The sequence below is a fragment of the Triplophysa rosa genome, linkage group LG5 (assembly GCF_024868665.1).
Source record: "Triplophysa rosa linkage group LG5, Trosa_1v2, whole genome shotgun sequence".
In the NCBI taxonomy this organism is placed as follows: Eukaryota; Metazoa; Chordata; class Actinopteri; order Cypriniformes; family Nemacheilidae; genus Triplophysa; species Triplophysa rosa.
Window position 1 is genome coordinate 28,647,386 of NC_079894.1, and position 16,326 is coordinate 28,663,711.

The window sequence follows — 16,326 nt, forward strand, 5'->3', positions numbered from 1 at the left end:
CCCCGTCCCAAAAGCCCACTTCTAAGAGTTTTCTCTCTCTCTCTGGGTGTTTATCACAGCCGCTCTCACCCTCTACACGATGGTGTTCGGCAACTCGACGTTGCGTCACGGCGAGACCCAATGTCGAGGATAATCATCAGCCTATGCACTCTCAATTGATGGTGCGTTGTGCTACATCATCGCCAGACAGGTAAAACAGCAGAGCCGATCTCCTCTCCGGGGACCCCCCAAGGCGAGGGATCAGCACTGCCGGCCATCGAACCACCCCCCGGGAGGTCGATGAAGTAGGACGTACCCCTAGCCTCCCTGTCTCGGTCCCTGGGAGCCTGACAAGGCTTCCCAAACCGTCACGGTGACTACGGGATACGATCCGTCTCGGCTACGCGGTCCAACTCCCCAGACTCCCGCCCAAGTTTCGGGGCATCCTCTCAAACCTCAGTCAGAGGCAAGGATGCTCCCGTGCTTCGGGCCGAGGTCGCCACCCCTCTGGAGAGGAAGCGATCGTGCTCGTCCCTCTAGCCGAGATGTTTAATGGGTTTTACAGCCTGTACTTTATCGTCCCCAAAAAGGGGGTTGCTAGATCTGCGTACCCTGAACAGGCACCTACTCAAGCTGCCGTTCAGGATGCTCACGCAGAAGCGCATCCTGGCATCTATCAGATGTCAAGATTGGTTCATGGCAATCGACCTGAAGGATGCTTAATTTCATGTCTCGATTCTCCCTCGTCATCGCCCGTTCCTACGGTTCGCTTTCGAGGGTCGGGCATATTAGTACAGAGTCCTCCCCTTCGGTCCGTCCCTGTCCCCACGAGTCTTCACGAAGATCGTGGAAGCCGCCCTCACTCCCCTCAGGGAGAGAGGTGTGCGGGTACTAAACTATCTCGACGACTGGCTCATTTGACACACTCGTGAGATCTGTTATGTACACACAGGGACCTAGTGCTTCGGCACCTAGATCGATTGGGACCACAGGTCAACCGAGAAAGGACAAGCTCTCCTCTGTGCGGAGCATCCTCTTTTTTGGTATGGAACTCAACTCTGTCTCCATTACAGCACGACTGCGCTCAGTCAGTGTTGAACTGCTTGGAGGCTCCTGGGCACATGGCATCCTCGGCGGTGGTGATACCCCTCGGGTTGATGCACATGAGACCGCTCCAACACTGGCTACAGAGTCGAGTTCCCTGGAGAGAGTGGCACACCGGCAGCAGGCGGATGGTGATTACGCCTCTCTGCCGACGCACCCTAACCCCTTGGTCTTCAATGACCTTTCTACGGACGGGGGTCCCTCTCGGGCAGGTCACGAGGCGTGTCGTGGTGACGACAGATGCCTCCCTGCAGGGTTGGTGTGCCGTGTGCAATGGGCACGCAGTGTCGGGCCGATGGACGGGCCCCCACCTGCGCAGGCATATCAACTGCCTAGAGTTGTTGGATGTGCTACCCGCACTGAAGGGGCTACAACCTCTCGTGCAGGACAAGCACATGCTGGTCCGGTCGGACAGAACAACTGCCGTAGCATATATAAACCACCAGGGTGGCGTTCGCTGATGGCAGCTAACCGACCTGCGGCGGTTAAGACCATCACTCAGGCTAGGGCCCTGGCCACTAGGCGGCTATACGCCTGTAAGTGGTGCCTCTTCTCATCCTGGTGCGAAGACCCGCGGAGTTGTTCGATTGGGAACGTGCTGTCCTTCCAGAGACTCGAGAGTAATCTCTCCCCTTCCACACTGAACGTGTAAGTAGCCGCTATTGCCGCTCATGACGACTCAGTTGCTGGTAAGTCTCTAGGAAAGCACAACCTGATCATTTGGTTCATAAGGGGTGCAGGAAGGCACTGCCTCACCCGCGCTCCGTACCCTCTTGTGACCTCGATGAAGATGGCTCTCCGGATGGTGCTCAAGAGGGTAGCGGACCTACAAGCATTCTCCGTGTCCACAGATTGCCTAGAACTTGGGCCCGGTGATTCTCACGCTATCCTGAGACCCCTGCCCGGCTACGTGCCCAAAGTTCCCACCACTCCCCCTAGACACCAAGTGGTGAACTTACAGGCGCTCCCCACCGGGGAGGAAGACCCAACCCCATCCGTGTTGTGTCCAGTACGCACATTGCGCCTCTGCTTGGACCGCACGCAGAGCCGCAGGAGCTCTGAGCAGCTCTTTGTCTGTTTTGGAGATCAGCAGAAGGGGAGGGCTGTCTCAAACAGAGATTGTTGCACTGGATCATGGACGCCGTCACTACGATGTACCTGTCTTAAGATCGCCCGCGCCCACTGGGTGAGAGCTCTCTCCACACGGAGTATAGCCTCCTCGTGGGCACTGGCTCGAGGCGCCTCTCTGGCAGACATCTGCAGAGCTGCGGGTTGGGCTACACCAATCACCTTCGCGAGGTCCTACAGCCTCCGCATAAAACAGGTATCAGCTCGAGTCTTGCAGGGCATCAGGCAAGACCGACGGCCGGTAGGGTGTACGCCTATGACAGTACCTTTCTTCTAGGTGGGTCAGCGTACTAAACTAGCCTCCCTTCTTCCCCCACTGGGTGAAGAACAGGCACTCCATCCATCACTAAGCAAGCACCTCCTGAGGACAGGCTGGGCAGAGCAGCCCTGCCCCTTAGGCCGGGTACCAACTGAGTTAACCACAACATAGCTCTAACCGGCCCTAGTGCTACCAGACATTGTAACCCCCCAGCAAGGCAGTTCCGTCTGATGTATCCTCATGATTGGTTTCCACCTTGGTAACCCATGACCTTCCCTAGGTGGAACACCACCTTGCGGTTAACTCCTTCAGTCCGCACTTTCCTCCCATGAGTTCTCCCCTAACGGTGAGACCATGTTGGTATCTCCACTAAACTCCTCCCTGCGGTAGGAAGTGGTCTCTGTAGCGCATCCCCCATTTGAGGAAGTAGCGCTTACCCAGTAGCCTTACAGTACCGGGCGGCTTCTCGCTGTTAGAGAAACATTTCCATTACCTTTTTTCTGTAAAATTATACCAAAGCTGCCAAAGGCTAAGCTGTTATTCAGGCTAAATAAAGCTTAATGCAGAAAAGTGACCAGGAGCATGATGAGCTAAAATGTTTATTTAAATTGTGATAAGAGTATCAAGTCCTTACTATAGCTGTCCATCAGTTGCACACGATTGGCTACAATGCTCAATGCTGCAAAGCGCGCTGCAATTAGAAACCAGCTCTTCAGACACAGCTTGAACACAGCTTCGTTTTAGCTGAGGTGAGTCAAAATAGTCTTGGCTACTGGATCCGCGTTCCGCCCACGCATATTATTTCCCGACGTGCACCCGAACCGCAAATGACACATGAATAATTATTCCACTCGTTACATCAAATATTAGAGGTTCACCCTGCCCGCATGCAAGATTGTACTCTACACCAAGGGTTTTCAAACTAAGATCCGGGGTCCCCCAGGGGGCCTCCAAAAGGTCTTTGAAAATTTGAAAGAGAAAAAACTAAGCAAAAATTGTAAACGTCTTTTTCTGTATTTAATCTATTTTTATCTTTTTATTCTGTCCTGTCTATTTTTAACTGTCTCTCTATCAATGTGTGTGATTAACTTGGGCAGTGAACAAAATCCTGTAACGCCACATGCATTAAGGGCATAGTGCAAGATGGCGGCGCCCTTGCTTCAAAACTGTAATAAAACATCATATTCTCTTAAATAGTTGCATTTACCATTTTTGTTTTAGAATCTTTTTTATTAAAGTGGAAACTTATTTACTTGTAATCAATGTTAACTTACAGACAAGTCCCCACTTCCGTCATCACCTGTCCTCCTGTTGCTCCTGCAAGCATATGAACTCACCACAACAACACTAAAAAAAAATAAGCTAATGACTCACCGTAGCCAGCTCATCAAACTTGCCAAAAAGCTCATTTAGGAGCTTGACCAACTCTTGTGCAGTGCACTGTGACGCCAGACTGGTGAAGCCCACGATATCTGCAAACAAGATGCTAAAAAATAAAAATAAAATGTAAGAAGGTGTTTTTTTCACTATTATTATTTTTTATATTACTGTTAATTTAGTATCACATTTTTGTAAGGTGCTTGAGCTCTAGAAAGATATATACAGTGCCCTCCACTATTATTGGCACCCTTGGTAAATATGAGCAAAGAAGAATGTAAAAATAAATCTGCATTGTTTCTCGTTTTGATCTTTTTACAAACATTGTAAAAAATGTTTTTCTTCCATACATGTTGGCCACAATTATTGCCACACTTGTGTTTAATACACTCCGCAACCTCAATTTATAAGAAACGCAGCTCTGAGTCTTTTCTGTTCAGTCAGATGAGGTTTGAGAATCAATTTAAAGTCATCCGAGTCCATTCCTCCATAAAGAATTTCTCCTGATCCTTCAAATGTTGGTCCTCCCTCTTCTTCAGTTCATATCACTCATTTTCTATAGGGTTCAGGTCAGGGAACTGGGATGGCTATAGCAGGATCTTGATTTTGTGTTCAGTGACCCATTTTTTGTTGATTTGGATGTTTGTTTTGAACCAATGTGCTGATGGACGATCTAACCATGACCCATTATAATATTTCTATAAGAGCCATTCAGGCATTGATTTTTATATCTGTTGGTATTTGATATAATACATGATGGCATGTATCTGAACAAGATGTCCATAACCTCTGGCATAAATGTTGGTCAACAACAATAAAGATCTGGTGGTATATTTAACTGTGGACATGGGGCACTTCTTTATCCCTGTGTGCAAAAAACGTATCTTGTGTTATTGCTCCCAAAAAACTCATTTCATATGGCCATAGACCCCAGTCCTGTTTGAAGTTCCAGTATGGCAGATTAATATGGTGGAGTTTATTTTTGCATGAGAGCTGAAGATTTGTTTCTTGAACAGTGTCCCAAACTACTGGATGGTGATGGATGTGCAGTTTTTCTTTATTTTTATTTTATTTTTCTGACACTAAAATTCAACTAATTTCTGCAATTCTTCATCTGAGATCTTTGAAAAGTCTTTGACTTCTGAAAAGACAATATAGACCCACATTCTCTTTCAGGCAGATTTGCAACATCTCCAGTCCATTGACACTTTTTAATTATTGCCCTGATGATTGCCCAACCATTTCCTTGTAAATCCACTTTATATTTTGTGTAGCTCAGCAAACTTTTGCTGCACATCAGAATTATATTCTTTGGTTTTACCCATAGTGATGAATGATTATGGGGTTTAAGGCTTTGTGTTACTTAATATTACAGGTTATATTGTGTTACTTAATATTAATAAACAAGAAGTCATGACTGGACAACATCATTTTTCCAGTCACCTTGGTGTGCTCAGAAAACAATTATATTAATGGGAATATACCTGGAAGATATTTTACTCATAAATTTCTAGGGCTGCCAATAATTGTTGCCAGGGTGTATTAGAAATTACAATGTGATTTTCCCCCTACTTCAAATTGTTTTCCTTCAATGAAATGTTGGAATTTTGTAGATGTTTAAAATAAAAGATCAAAACGAGAAACAATGCATATTTCTTTTTTTCAGCCTTCTTTGCTCATATTTACCAAGGGTGCCAATAATAGTGGAGGGCACTGTGTGTATATATATATATATATATATATATATATATATACAGTATATATATGCAAAGCAGCGATGATGCCATCAGCGCAATTGCCACCCTGGTGGCATCAGGAAAACAGTGCTCAGCGGGCAAATACATTTACAGTAGCCCTATGGCAGTCTGGTTTTAAGGGTTACAGCAATGAAAGGCTTACACTATAACATCAAAAGCCGGTTATGTGACATACCCGGGCAAGTTTAAGGGTTAGTTAGCTGATAACCTCAACTTTTGGTTCCAAAAACCGAGATAACTTTGAGCAGGTTATGTTCCAGGGTTAGTTCATTTCAAGGAAATGTTACTAAACTTCAGGGGTCGTGTGCGCTTTTTGGTGAGAGTCAAGTGGGCGTGGAAGCACATATTACGTATATTATTATAATTTTACAGCAATATTACAATTACATTTCCAATCTCACCCATCGCAATTCAGCATTCACAACTATTTTAATATTAACTTTACTATTTAACCTTTTAAAATGAAATAATCTTTAAATAAAATAATGTCAGCTGTTGTTATTAAACAAATTTAGGCTTTATGTATTTTATTGAATACTGCATATACTTTGAATTAGGTTTATTAAAACATCTCCAAATATCACTGGATGTATATGCACACCTTACAATTAACAACAGTTAAAGGATGTTAATAGTGAAGTATTTTAACTCAACTCAACTTTATTTATATAGCGCTTTTTACAATTCTCATTGTTACAAAGCAGCTGTACATGAGACATATTGACTATAAGCAAAACAATTAAAGTTGTACCTGAAAAAACAAGAAAAAGGTGAAAACACAGAAGACAGACATACCCACATACAAAACACTCCACACACACAATATGCACATGTACTAACACACACACACGGACAAGCATGCACACTGCAGAACAATTTATTGAACAACTGCATATCATTACTCTTGTCCACTTATTAGGCAACATTTGATGCATTGGGTCAAGGATAGTTGTGGCCTAATGGTTAGAGAGCCAGACTTAAAACTCAAAGTTTGTAAGTTCGATTCCCAGGCTGGCAGGTTTGGAAGGCTTTATTAGGTGACCCCCAAAGAGATCAACTATGGCATACTGTTATAACTTTAAACCATTTACATTAAAAAAACATGAAAAAACGTAGGCTTAAAGATCGGGCAACACACGCAGTTTCTGACAACCTCATATTAATCTTTTGTACCTATACAGTAGTATTGCATACGTTGTATCTTCAAAGAGTATTTAGTTTGATAAAATGTATAAAAGAGATATATAGCTTTTTCCAGAAAAAGACGAACTGCTTGAGGCAGGCAGAGGGGACGGAACTACAGCACGAGCATACAACACATCATCGCAATAATCCCTTCGTGGTTTCTACATTATGCACGTACACACCGATTGCCCGCAAAACAGAGACATATGACTTAGTTTGACTGCAGTTCATGTCCAGCATCTTTTAGCACTGGGACCGCGCCATCTATCAGTTTCAAACAGTCTCCAAATCCAGCGTTATATCCACCGTTTATATAACATCCATCACTGAAATCTTGATAAGCGGGTCTTCCTATCAGCCGTTGGTTGGCGTGTGGGTGGGCTATTTCTTTCGCCTTGCCGTGGGCGTGCTTTTTCGAGAGAATTTCCCATTAAAAGGAATAAGATCCCTGTTTATGAAATCATCATGTTGAAATCATGAAATCATGTTCAACAGTATAAAGAAGTCAGAATGCATGACATAGCATGTTACCTCCACTTTAAGGTTTTTCGTATAAACTGAAAATCTCTTTCTGATCCTCAGCCTCCTCCTACAGTTTAGTATTGAAAGCCTTTCTCCAAGTTACAAATAGCCTTTCAGGATAGGCCTTTTCCACCTCTTTTAACATTTGCAAAGCCATGGCCTTTTATCTAACAAATTCAAACCAAAAAATGAAAATGGATTTATTTGAACTACATTAATTTAAAAGGGATATATTACATGACATGTATTACATATTGGACATGTAACTGTGGGCCTAACGTTTCATTCTCTACCTTCATCCTCTAATGCAAATTAATTATCATGGTTAGTGTGTACTGAAGTGTTCAACAATTTTTTTGAATTATGACAACTGTTGCAGTTTCTAAAATGAAAAGAGTCTCCATTAATATGACTACATCAGTAACTGTTAAAAATAGAGCTGATACATTGCAAAGTCAGTTTTCACAAAACCAAATAAAATTTGTTTTTTAAGGAACAAAATAGAGGTTCAATATACAGCCTACACAATTAGCAATGTGATTAAATACATGGAAAATACACCAGTAAAAAACCATACACATGGTAAAATAACGGTTACAAACATCTCAACAAATCTAACAGATTTAGATACCCATGATGAATAAATATTTTAAATATCTTAGTATAAACATACTTATAGTAGCCTAAATATATCTAAACTATCTTTATAGTTTTATAAACGTATAAATTCAATTACACAATATTTTTGTTTCAAAATTGAGCACTTTATACACCGATGCAGATTTAAGTCTTTTGAGCAAAAGAAACTCTGATTTATAACATTGTTTCACAGTCAAAAACGTTAAGCTTCTTAACAGTTTCCATGGTGACTCGTGAAATCTGTGATCCATTGGCAATGTCTTCATGTTGTTCCTGTGAACGCGCATTAACTCTGGGTAACTTGCGGGAGGTTGATTAAACTTACCCTTCAAACGTGTTCTGGAACCGACATACCTTGAGTTAGCAAGGTTTGGGTTTATCAACCAAGAGTTCAGGGTTTAGCTGAGGGTAAATTAACCCAGCTTTCTGGAATACACCCCAGCTGGGACCCGTTTCAATAAGGAGGTTCAACCAACACTGAGTTAAAATGGGAACTCTGAGTTCATTTATACCGAGATGCGAAACTTTGAGATTTTGGCTTCAGAACAGCTGATTTGAATTATTCTATCAACTCTGGGTAGGCTTACCTTGAGTTAAGTGCTTGCACCACAACTACGACAAGCCATGGTCAATGAAGCTATGATATTACGATTCACCATGGCAACGGCACCAAAAAAAGTAACATGGCAGCAGAAAGCGCTTGAGAGCGAGGCACACTTTACGATATGCATACAGTGGATTTGCTGAAAATGACATAAATTTTAATTAATAAATAGATAAATGTACCAATAAACAAACAAATTAATCAGTAAGTGAATGAATGAAACAACAGAAATAAAACAGAATTAAGTGAGATGTCATGGTGTATAGGACACTTGTTAGGGTGTCAGACTTTTGTGTCAAAGTCAGACTGATCAGCGGTTCGATCCCTGCTCGGAGCAGATTTGGGTAGTAATGGAAGCACGTCTAAAACATCTTCTCCCCGTCAGCAGCCGAACAAGAAGAAGTGGCCCTGATGGGAACAGCCCAGGGAGGACTAGGACATCGGGCGCAGTTCCAGCCACACCACCGCTGTCGAGCCACACTGGAACGATCCCTTTTCAGGGCCTGGTGCCCACTTTCTCACAAAGAGAGCTTCCTTCCTCCCTGGGCGTTTCCATTATACAGCAGCCTCTACCCGACGTTGCCTCATGCCGATGCCGCAGCCTTCAGCACTCTCCACTCGACGGTGCGTCGTGCAGCGAAGACTTAAGGCAGGTAAATCAGCAGACCTGCTCGTCTCCCCAGGGCTCCGCCCCTGGCAAGACAGCCGTGCTGCCAGCCGCAGAACCTCCCCCCACAGGGACGATGTTGCAGATCTCTCCACTATTTCCTCTGTCACGGTATCTGGGGGCCTGGTTACAGCTCCCCAATCCGTCGCAGTGGCTAGTGAGGACGATCCGTCTCGGCTACGCGATCCAGTTCGCCAGGCACCCGCCCAAGTTTCGCATTCTGTTCACCTCAATGCAAGGCCAGAATGCTCCCATACTTCGGGCGGAGGTTGCCACCCTTCTGGCGAAGGGGGCGATCGAGCCCGTCCCTCTGGCCGAGATGTCTTTGGGGTTTTACAGCCCCATCCTGGATCTGCGCACTCTGAACAAGACCCTTCACAGGCTCCCGTTCAGAATGTTGACGCAGAAGCGCATCCTGACGTCTATCCGACATCAGGATTGGTTCGTGGCAATCGATCTGAAGGACGCGTACTTTCATGTCTCGATTCTCAGACGGCACAGACCGTTTCTTCGGTTTGCCTTCAAGGGTCGAGCATACCAGTACAAGGTCCTGCCCTTCGGTCTGGCCCTGTCTCCCCGTGCCTTTACTAAGGTCGCGGAGGCTGCTCTCGTTCCCCTCAGGGAGCAGGGCGTGCATATCCTCAACTATCTCGATGACTGGCTTATCTTGGCCAGACTTGATTAATATAAATCCTCTTGAGGGTTTAGACTGCATTAGTTAGATCAACCGGAACCAGGAACACAACTGGTGTACTTGTTGCAACAAAGAGTGCAGAACATACTCTACTCTCGGCCAGTCTTGTCTAATTGTTCCAAGGTTACCACAGCGAGCAGGATGCAGTTCATGGCCTGACCTGATGGTAGAGCAGAGAATGGGAAGCATCAACCTGACAAGAGCTGAGATGATAGAGCTGGATAAAGAAGGAGCAAATGCTATTAGATTATTAATGATAATCTTAAATCTATAATTTACCTTATTAGTAAATTTATTTATGTTTATTTAGCCTTGTTGTGCATGCACTGTGGAGCTTGTGCAGAGGCAGCAGCTTTTGCCAGAGGGGAACAGGAATCCCCTGGTTGGGCCTGGGTTCTCCTGAGGTTTTCTTTCTCGATTGGAGTTTTGGGTTCCTCGCCACCATTTGCATACTGTTTTGTGCTATTTGCCTGGCCGGGGGGGCTGCTTTAGAATTTTAAACTTTTACATAATTAACATTGCATATAGGAATTTATAGTCTGGTTAATATTTGACTTCTGTTTCTCTCTCCTTTATCTTAAATGTGGGCTTTCACTGTGTGTGCATACGTGTCTATGTGTGTGTGTGTTTGCGTGCGTGCGTGCGCTTGTGCGTGTGCGTGTGTGTGTGTGGAGTGTTTTGTATGTGGGTATTTCTGTCTTCTGTGTTTTCACCTTTTTCTTGTTTTTACAGGTATAACTTGTTTTGCTTATAGTCAATATGTCTCATGTACAGCTGCTTTGAAACAATGAAAATTGTAAAAAGCGCTATATAAATAAAGTTGAGTTGAGTTGAGTTTCACATCTAGCTTGGAGGGCACAATGGTGTTGAATGCAGAGCTGTAGTCTATCTGATCTGATCTTCATCCAAGTCAAGGGTATTGACAAACATAATGTGTCTAAAAATAATAACAAAAAAATTCTGATCTTTCATGTCTTTTTTGAACACACTCGTTCAACATTCAAAATGGCAGTGGAAAAAGTAAGTGAACCCTAGTAAATTAATAACTGGTTGACCCCCCTTGGCAGCAATAACCTCAACCAAGCACTTCCTGTGGCTGTGGATCAGACCTGCACGTCGTTGAGGAGGAATTTTAGCCCATTCTTCCTGGCAGAACTGCTTTAGCTCGGTCATATTCTTTGGATGTCTCATTTGTATGGCCCTCTTCAAGTCAATCCATAGCATCTCCATTGGGTTGAGGTCTGGGCTCTGACTTGGCCACTCCAAAATTGTGGATTTTGTTTTTCTGAACCCATTCTGTTGTGGACTTGCTCCGGTGTTTTGGGTCGTTGTCCTGTTGCATCACCCACCTTCTACACAGTTTCAGCTGACGTACAGACATTCTCACATTATCCTGAAGAATTGTCTGATATACTTGGGAATTCATCTTCCCCTCAATGATTCCAAGCTGGCCAGGCCCTGATGCAGCAAAGCAGGCCCAAATCATGATGTTTCCTCCACCATACTTTACAGTTGGGATGATGTTTTCATGATGATATGCCGTGACCTTTCTACGGCAGGTGTAGTGCTGTGTGTTTTTTCCAAATAGTTCAATCTTAGCTTCATCAGTCCACAAAACATTTTGCCAATACCGCGGTGGAGTGTCAATGTGCTCTTTTGCAAACTTCAGGCGTGCAGCAATGTTCTTTTTAGTAAGCATGGCTCCTTCGTGGTGTCCTGCCGTGGATACCCTGCTTGTTCAGTGTTTTACGTATTGTAGACTCATGAACAGAGATGTTAGCAAGTTCCAATGATGCCTTCAAATCTTTGGCTGTCATACGGGGTTGTTTCTTTACCTCATTGATGAGTCTTCGTTGTGCTCTTGGTGTCATTTTGACTGGGCGCCCACTTCTTGGTAGAGTAGCAACAGTCCCAAACTGTCTCCATTTGTAGATTGTTTGCCTAACTGTAGACTGGTGAATTTCTAAAGTCTTTGAAATAACTTGTAACCCTTGCCAGCTTTATGTAAATCAACAATTCTTGATCGTAGATCCTCTGAAAGCTCTTTTTGGCGAGGCATGGCTCACATAAGCGTGTTCTTCTTGTGCAGAGCAAACTCCAAAAGTTTTGAGGGGTTTTTATGAGTCAAGGTAGCTGTAGTCCACACCTCCAAACTTATTATCTTAACGAGACTCCAGATGTGCCAAAACCTGACTCCAATTAGCTTTTTTGAGGTCATTAACTCAAGGGTTCACATACTTTTTCCACAAGCACTACAAGGTTATTTTGGTTGTTCTCAATAAAGACATGAAAGATCAAAAGATTCCTGCCGCTCTGTTTGTCATTTTATAAAGTCACAGACTTTTGCTACTTATTATATGCTTCTTTTGTCAAGCTAGATCACGTTATATGTTGCGTAAAACTTCCTCAAAAATGCTTGCTTGTTTCTGGGTTCTGGGCCCATAACCTGTTGAGCTTGAGTGCGCAGTTCACCATCACTCACGTATTCAGAAACAAACAAAATGTTGCTCAGTGCTTGCTCATCTCTTCACCAGCATTTTTTTTTTGGCCAGCATGGACTTGAAAATATTCCACACTTAGTGCAACGTAACGTAATGACATTATAACGTAATGACATCACACCCGAACCGTAATACCTTGTCACGGTCCCACCGTCTTGTTTATGAAATTCTAGTCGTGTGGTGGGATCGGGGCAGAGTCCTTGGGTTTTATGTGGGAAGGCCATGAGATGTTTATGTTTTAACCTCTCATGTGTTTTTCCAGTGTCTCGTCTCTGTTCCCGCCATCTCGTTTCCTCGTTATCCTTCCCTAAGTGTTTGATTACCCACACCTGCCCCGTGTCGTTATCCCTCGTTTGTCTTCCCTTTAAATATCCTCATGTTTCATTGTCCTGTGCTCTGTCATTGCGTTCTGTGTGTATGTTTATGGTCGACGTTCCTGTTCTTGCTGTTCTGTGAGTTTCTCGTGTTGTTTCTGCTGTTTTGCCTGTTAGTTTGTTTATTATTTTGTTCTCGTTTTTGCCCCCTTGAGGGAAGTTGTTGTGTTTACTCTTTTATATTTATATATATACTCTTAGTTCTATTTTCCCCATCGTGGGTGTTTTGTTTCTGTTGTGTCTATCATTTAATAAAGTCATTGGTTAACCCCTTCACTGCCGTTGCCTGCGCTTGGGTTCTTCTGCCAATTTTCCTGACAATACATTTACATAAAACAATGGGTAATTCGGCTGATGCCATAATGCAATGAGTAAGATTGCAACACTTTAACAAATAGTGAACACAACGCAATTCAATTTCCAAATAGCCCTCCAGTTGAGCCTGTTTTTTTTCCTAAATTCCACCAATGCTAGAAACATACCACAAACAAAAAAACATAAGCTAACAGACAGTTTTACCTGACATTGTCATGCCGTTGGATGTAAATCTTGTGAAAGATCCTCTCTGGGGGTTTAAGGAAATCTTCCTTCATTTCCATTGCAACATTCCTGGGCAACAGACTCATCAAGAGACGCTCCTTTGTGAAAGTGTGTTACGGATTTGCATTTTTCATTTCATTCATTTTGTGTTTTGATGTTAATGGGAGAAAAAAGGGGAAATAAAAAAATCATGAACACAATTTATCTAATAAATCAATTAATAACTACGTATACAGGACAGCCAATTCTAAACAGGAAAACTTTGTTATTTTTATCCATAAAGCTAAAGTGTATTATTTTGCAGCACTTGTGTCACTAAACAGTACTGTCGACAAATTATTCCCTTGGCCAGACAAAGTACTAGCCCCAAATATGATATGTTCACCTGTTTTTCATTCTCTTCTTCCATGCGCAATCTCTCCACAATGCAGTTTTGGGCCTGGAGAAATGCTTTCCTCTGAGATCTCTCTGTCAGCATTCGGACAAACAGACCAGATAGATTCACACCCGTGAAGAACACTGTGTTTGCAACCAACTGTCTTACACACACGCACACGCGCATGCACACACACACACACAGGAGAAATTAAATTAAAAAACATTACAAATAAACATAATTATTAAAATGAATTAACAAATTTATTATTAATTTATTGTAATACCACATACATAAAAATCAAACAAAGCTTGTTACATATGCGGCTGATACCCATTCAACCAAGCACCACCAGTACTAAATCTGATCATGACCAATAGCTTATTTGCTCATTTCCTTTTTGCCACATGTATTTATAAGCTGCATGCAAATTTGAAGGCTGAGACCTCCGAAGGATACAGACTTTGAAGCGAGGACTCAGCCTTCAAAATCAAGAAGTGAACCGAAATGAGATCATCTATTCTAACGAGAATTTACTAGATGCACCATCTGCTGCTGTTGTCAGCTGGTGAGAGCACTTGGAAAAAGAAGAGTCGTTTCTGACTTTTTAAAACAAATATCGAGCCAAATTTTAGAGAATATAAGGCATTGATGTAGATTAAACTCCGTGAGGGACCCTTTTCTGCGCATTATATACTTTAATTTAACTGAATGTGGTGAAACACAGTCTGCTTTTGGTGCTGGTAACTATTTACGTTTCTTAATTTGTATTAATATTAATTAAATTAATATTTTATTGTATATAATTGTATTTAATATGCAATTTGTTGAATGTGTCGTGTATAGCCAAGTAACAGTTCTTCTACTGGTAACCCAAAATAATACTGGCAAGACATACCTTTAACTTGATAGCTAATGTGATTTACATCTTATTTCTTTTGCTTGTTATCAAAAATAATCTGCAGTGACTCTTGCAGATGTGTACCAGAAGTTAAGTTTTGGCCACATAAGCGAAAAAAGAATCCTTGCGAGAGCGCATTTCTGCTCCGTGTGCAAAAACGCAGTCCGCGAGCAGAGGCTTTGACGAGCGTGCGTGCAATTCTCTCTATGCCTTCGCAACTGCTCAACACTTGCTCGCTAGTCGAGTTGACTTCTGAGACTTTGGAGGCGGGACAATGGCAGACTTCTCCGATCCTTTGATTGGTCACTTTTAACATGCACTCACCTACAGTCGCCGACCTGTATCGTACCCGTTGTACAGACGTCTTAATTTGGCATAACACGATACTTTTTTCCGTTTTTAAACTTGGGTTACAGTGTTATGTATGCCCTTGGCTTTGGATCTACATATTTGGCATCTTGACAGGAAGTTAGAAATAAATAGTTCGGTATGTGTATTCATAATTGCTTTTGTATTAAAAAAACACTAAAAACATGTTGAGGACAGTACAGTGAAAAAGCGGGAAAATTGCAGGAGCACTTTGTGAAGATTCAAGTAAATTGAACAAAGATTGTGTGCGCAATGAAGACCACAACCTCACTCAAAACCAGATCATATTTGTCATCTTCACGATCGGGCAGCTCCTCTACAAATGCTGCAGCTGCAATGGCCAGAGCAAAAGCTGAAGCAGCCAAGGCATGTTTAATGTATGCAGATGAGGAGGAAAAAATAAAGAGAAAGCCAAATTGGAGGCAAAAATTGATAAAATGATGTTAGAGAAATTGCTGCAGCCGTAGCTGAAGCAGAAGCTCTAAAAGCAGATGTTGACACCAGCATCCATAGTAAACATGACCCTCCACTGGAAACAGCTCCTGTGGATGTTATGCAGCGAATGTGTGAATACGTTGAACAGATGAATCTACAAGCAGTCATAGAATCAGCATCAAAAACAGAGCCACTCCCTCTAGATGAATTCTTATAGCCTTACACAGAGTTACCAGTCAGACATTCTGTTCCTGCTACACATTTTAAGGCAGTGAGTCGCTCAGACAATGCTGAATTTTATCACATGCAACAAAGAAAAGATACTGCTCAACCATCACAATTCTCACCAGCCATAATTCATCCACCTGGTAACACTCAAAATGGTAACCAGCGCAGAAGGCACACACATTTCGCCCAAAGCAGCACACCGCCTTTCTCAGTGGCAAGTCAAACACTTCAACCTTACCAACAAGACAAGACAGACATTTCAGACTTTGTCAGATATTTTGCTTGTCGTGAACTTGTTAACACTTGTTTAATACAGTTCAATGACCAGCAGGAAAGCTTCAGAGCATGGCAACGGTCCTTTCAAAATGCTGTAAGTGGTTTGAACTTGACACCTTGTGAAGAAATGGACTTGTTAGTCAAATGGTTAGTTAAAGAATCAGCTGAGCATGCTACACGCATGAGGTCTGTATACATTAATCAGCCATTGAAGGGTCTTGACATGATATGGACTAGACTGGAAGAGTGTTATGGTGCTCCAGAGGTTATCAAAACGAGCACTTTTCAAGCGTATTGAATATTTCAAGCAAAGACTACTCAAAGCTTCACGAATTTAGAGATCTTCTAATGGAAATAGCTTCAGCCAAAGCTGAAGGCAAAGGCCTGTCGTATCTGGACACCGCTAGGGGT

The 16,326-nt window shown here is 42.9% G+C and overlaps 1 protein-coding gene across 6 annotated transcripts in view; it reads right to left on the reverse strand.

Annotated features, from left to right (window-relative positions):
* The window catches only part of LOC130554346 (adenylate cyclase type 1-like), a 92,494-nt gene that overhangs the window by 60,444 nt on the left and 15,724 nt on the right, over nucleotides 1–16,326 (reverse strand). For all 6 annotated transcript variants that reach the window (XM_057333922.1, XM_057333921.1, XM_057333924.1 and 3 more), the window contains exons 2-4: nucleotides 13,716–13,865; nucleotides 13,310–13,428; nucleotides 3,845–3,956 (exon numbers count right to left, since the gene is read on the reverse strand). In XM_057333922.1, the coding sequence (XP_057189905.1) occupies nucleotides 3,845–3,956; nucleotides 13,310–13,428; nucleotides 13,716–13,865 (381 nt within the window). The remainder of the gene's footprint in view (nucleotides 1–3,844; nucleotides 3,957–13,309; nucleotides 13,429–13,715; nucleotides 13,866–16,326) is intronic.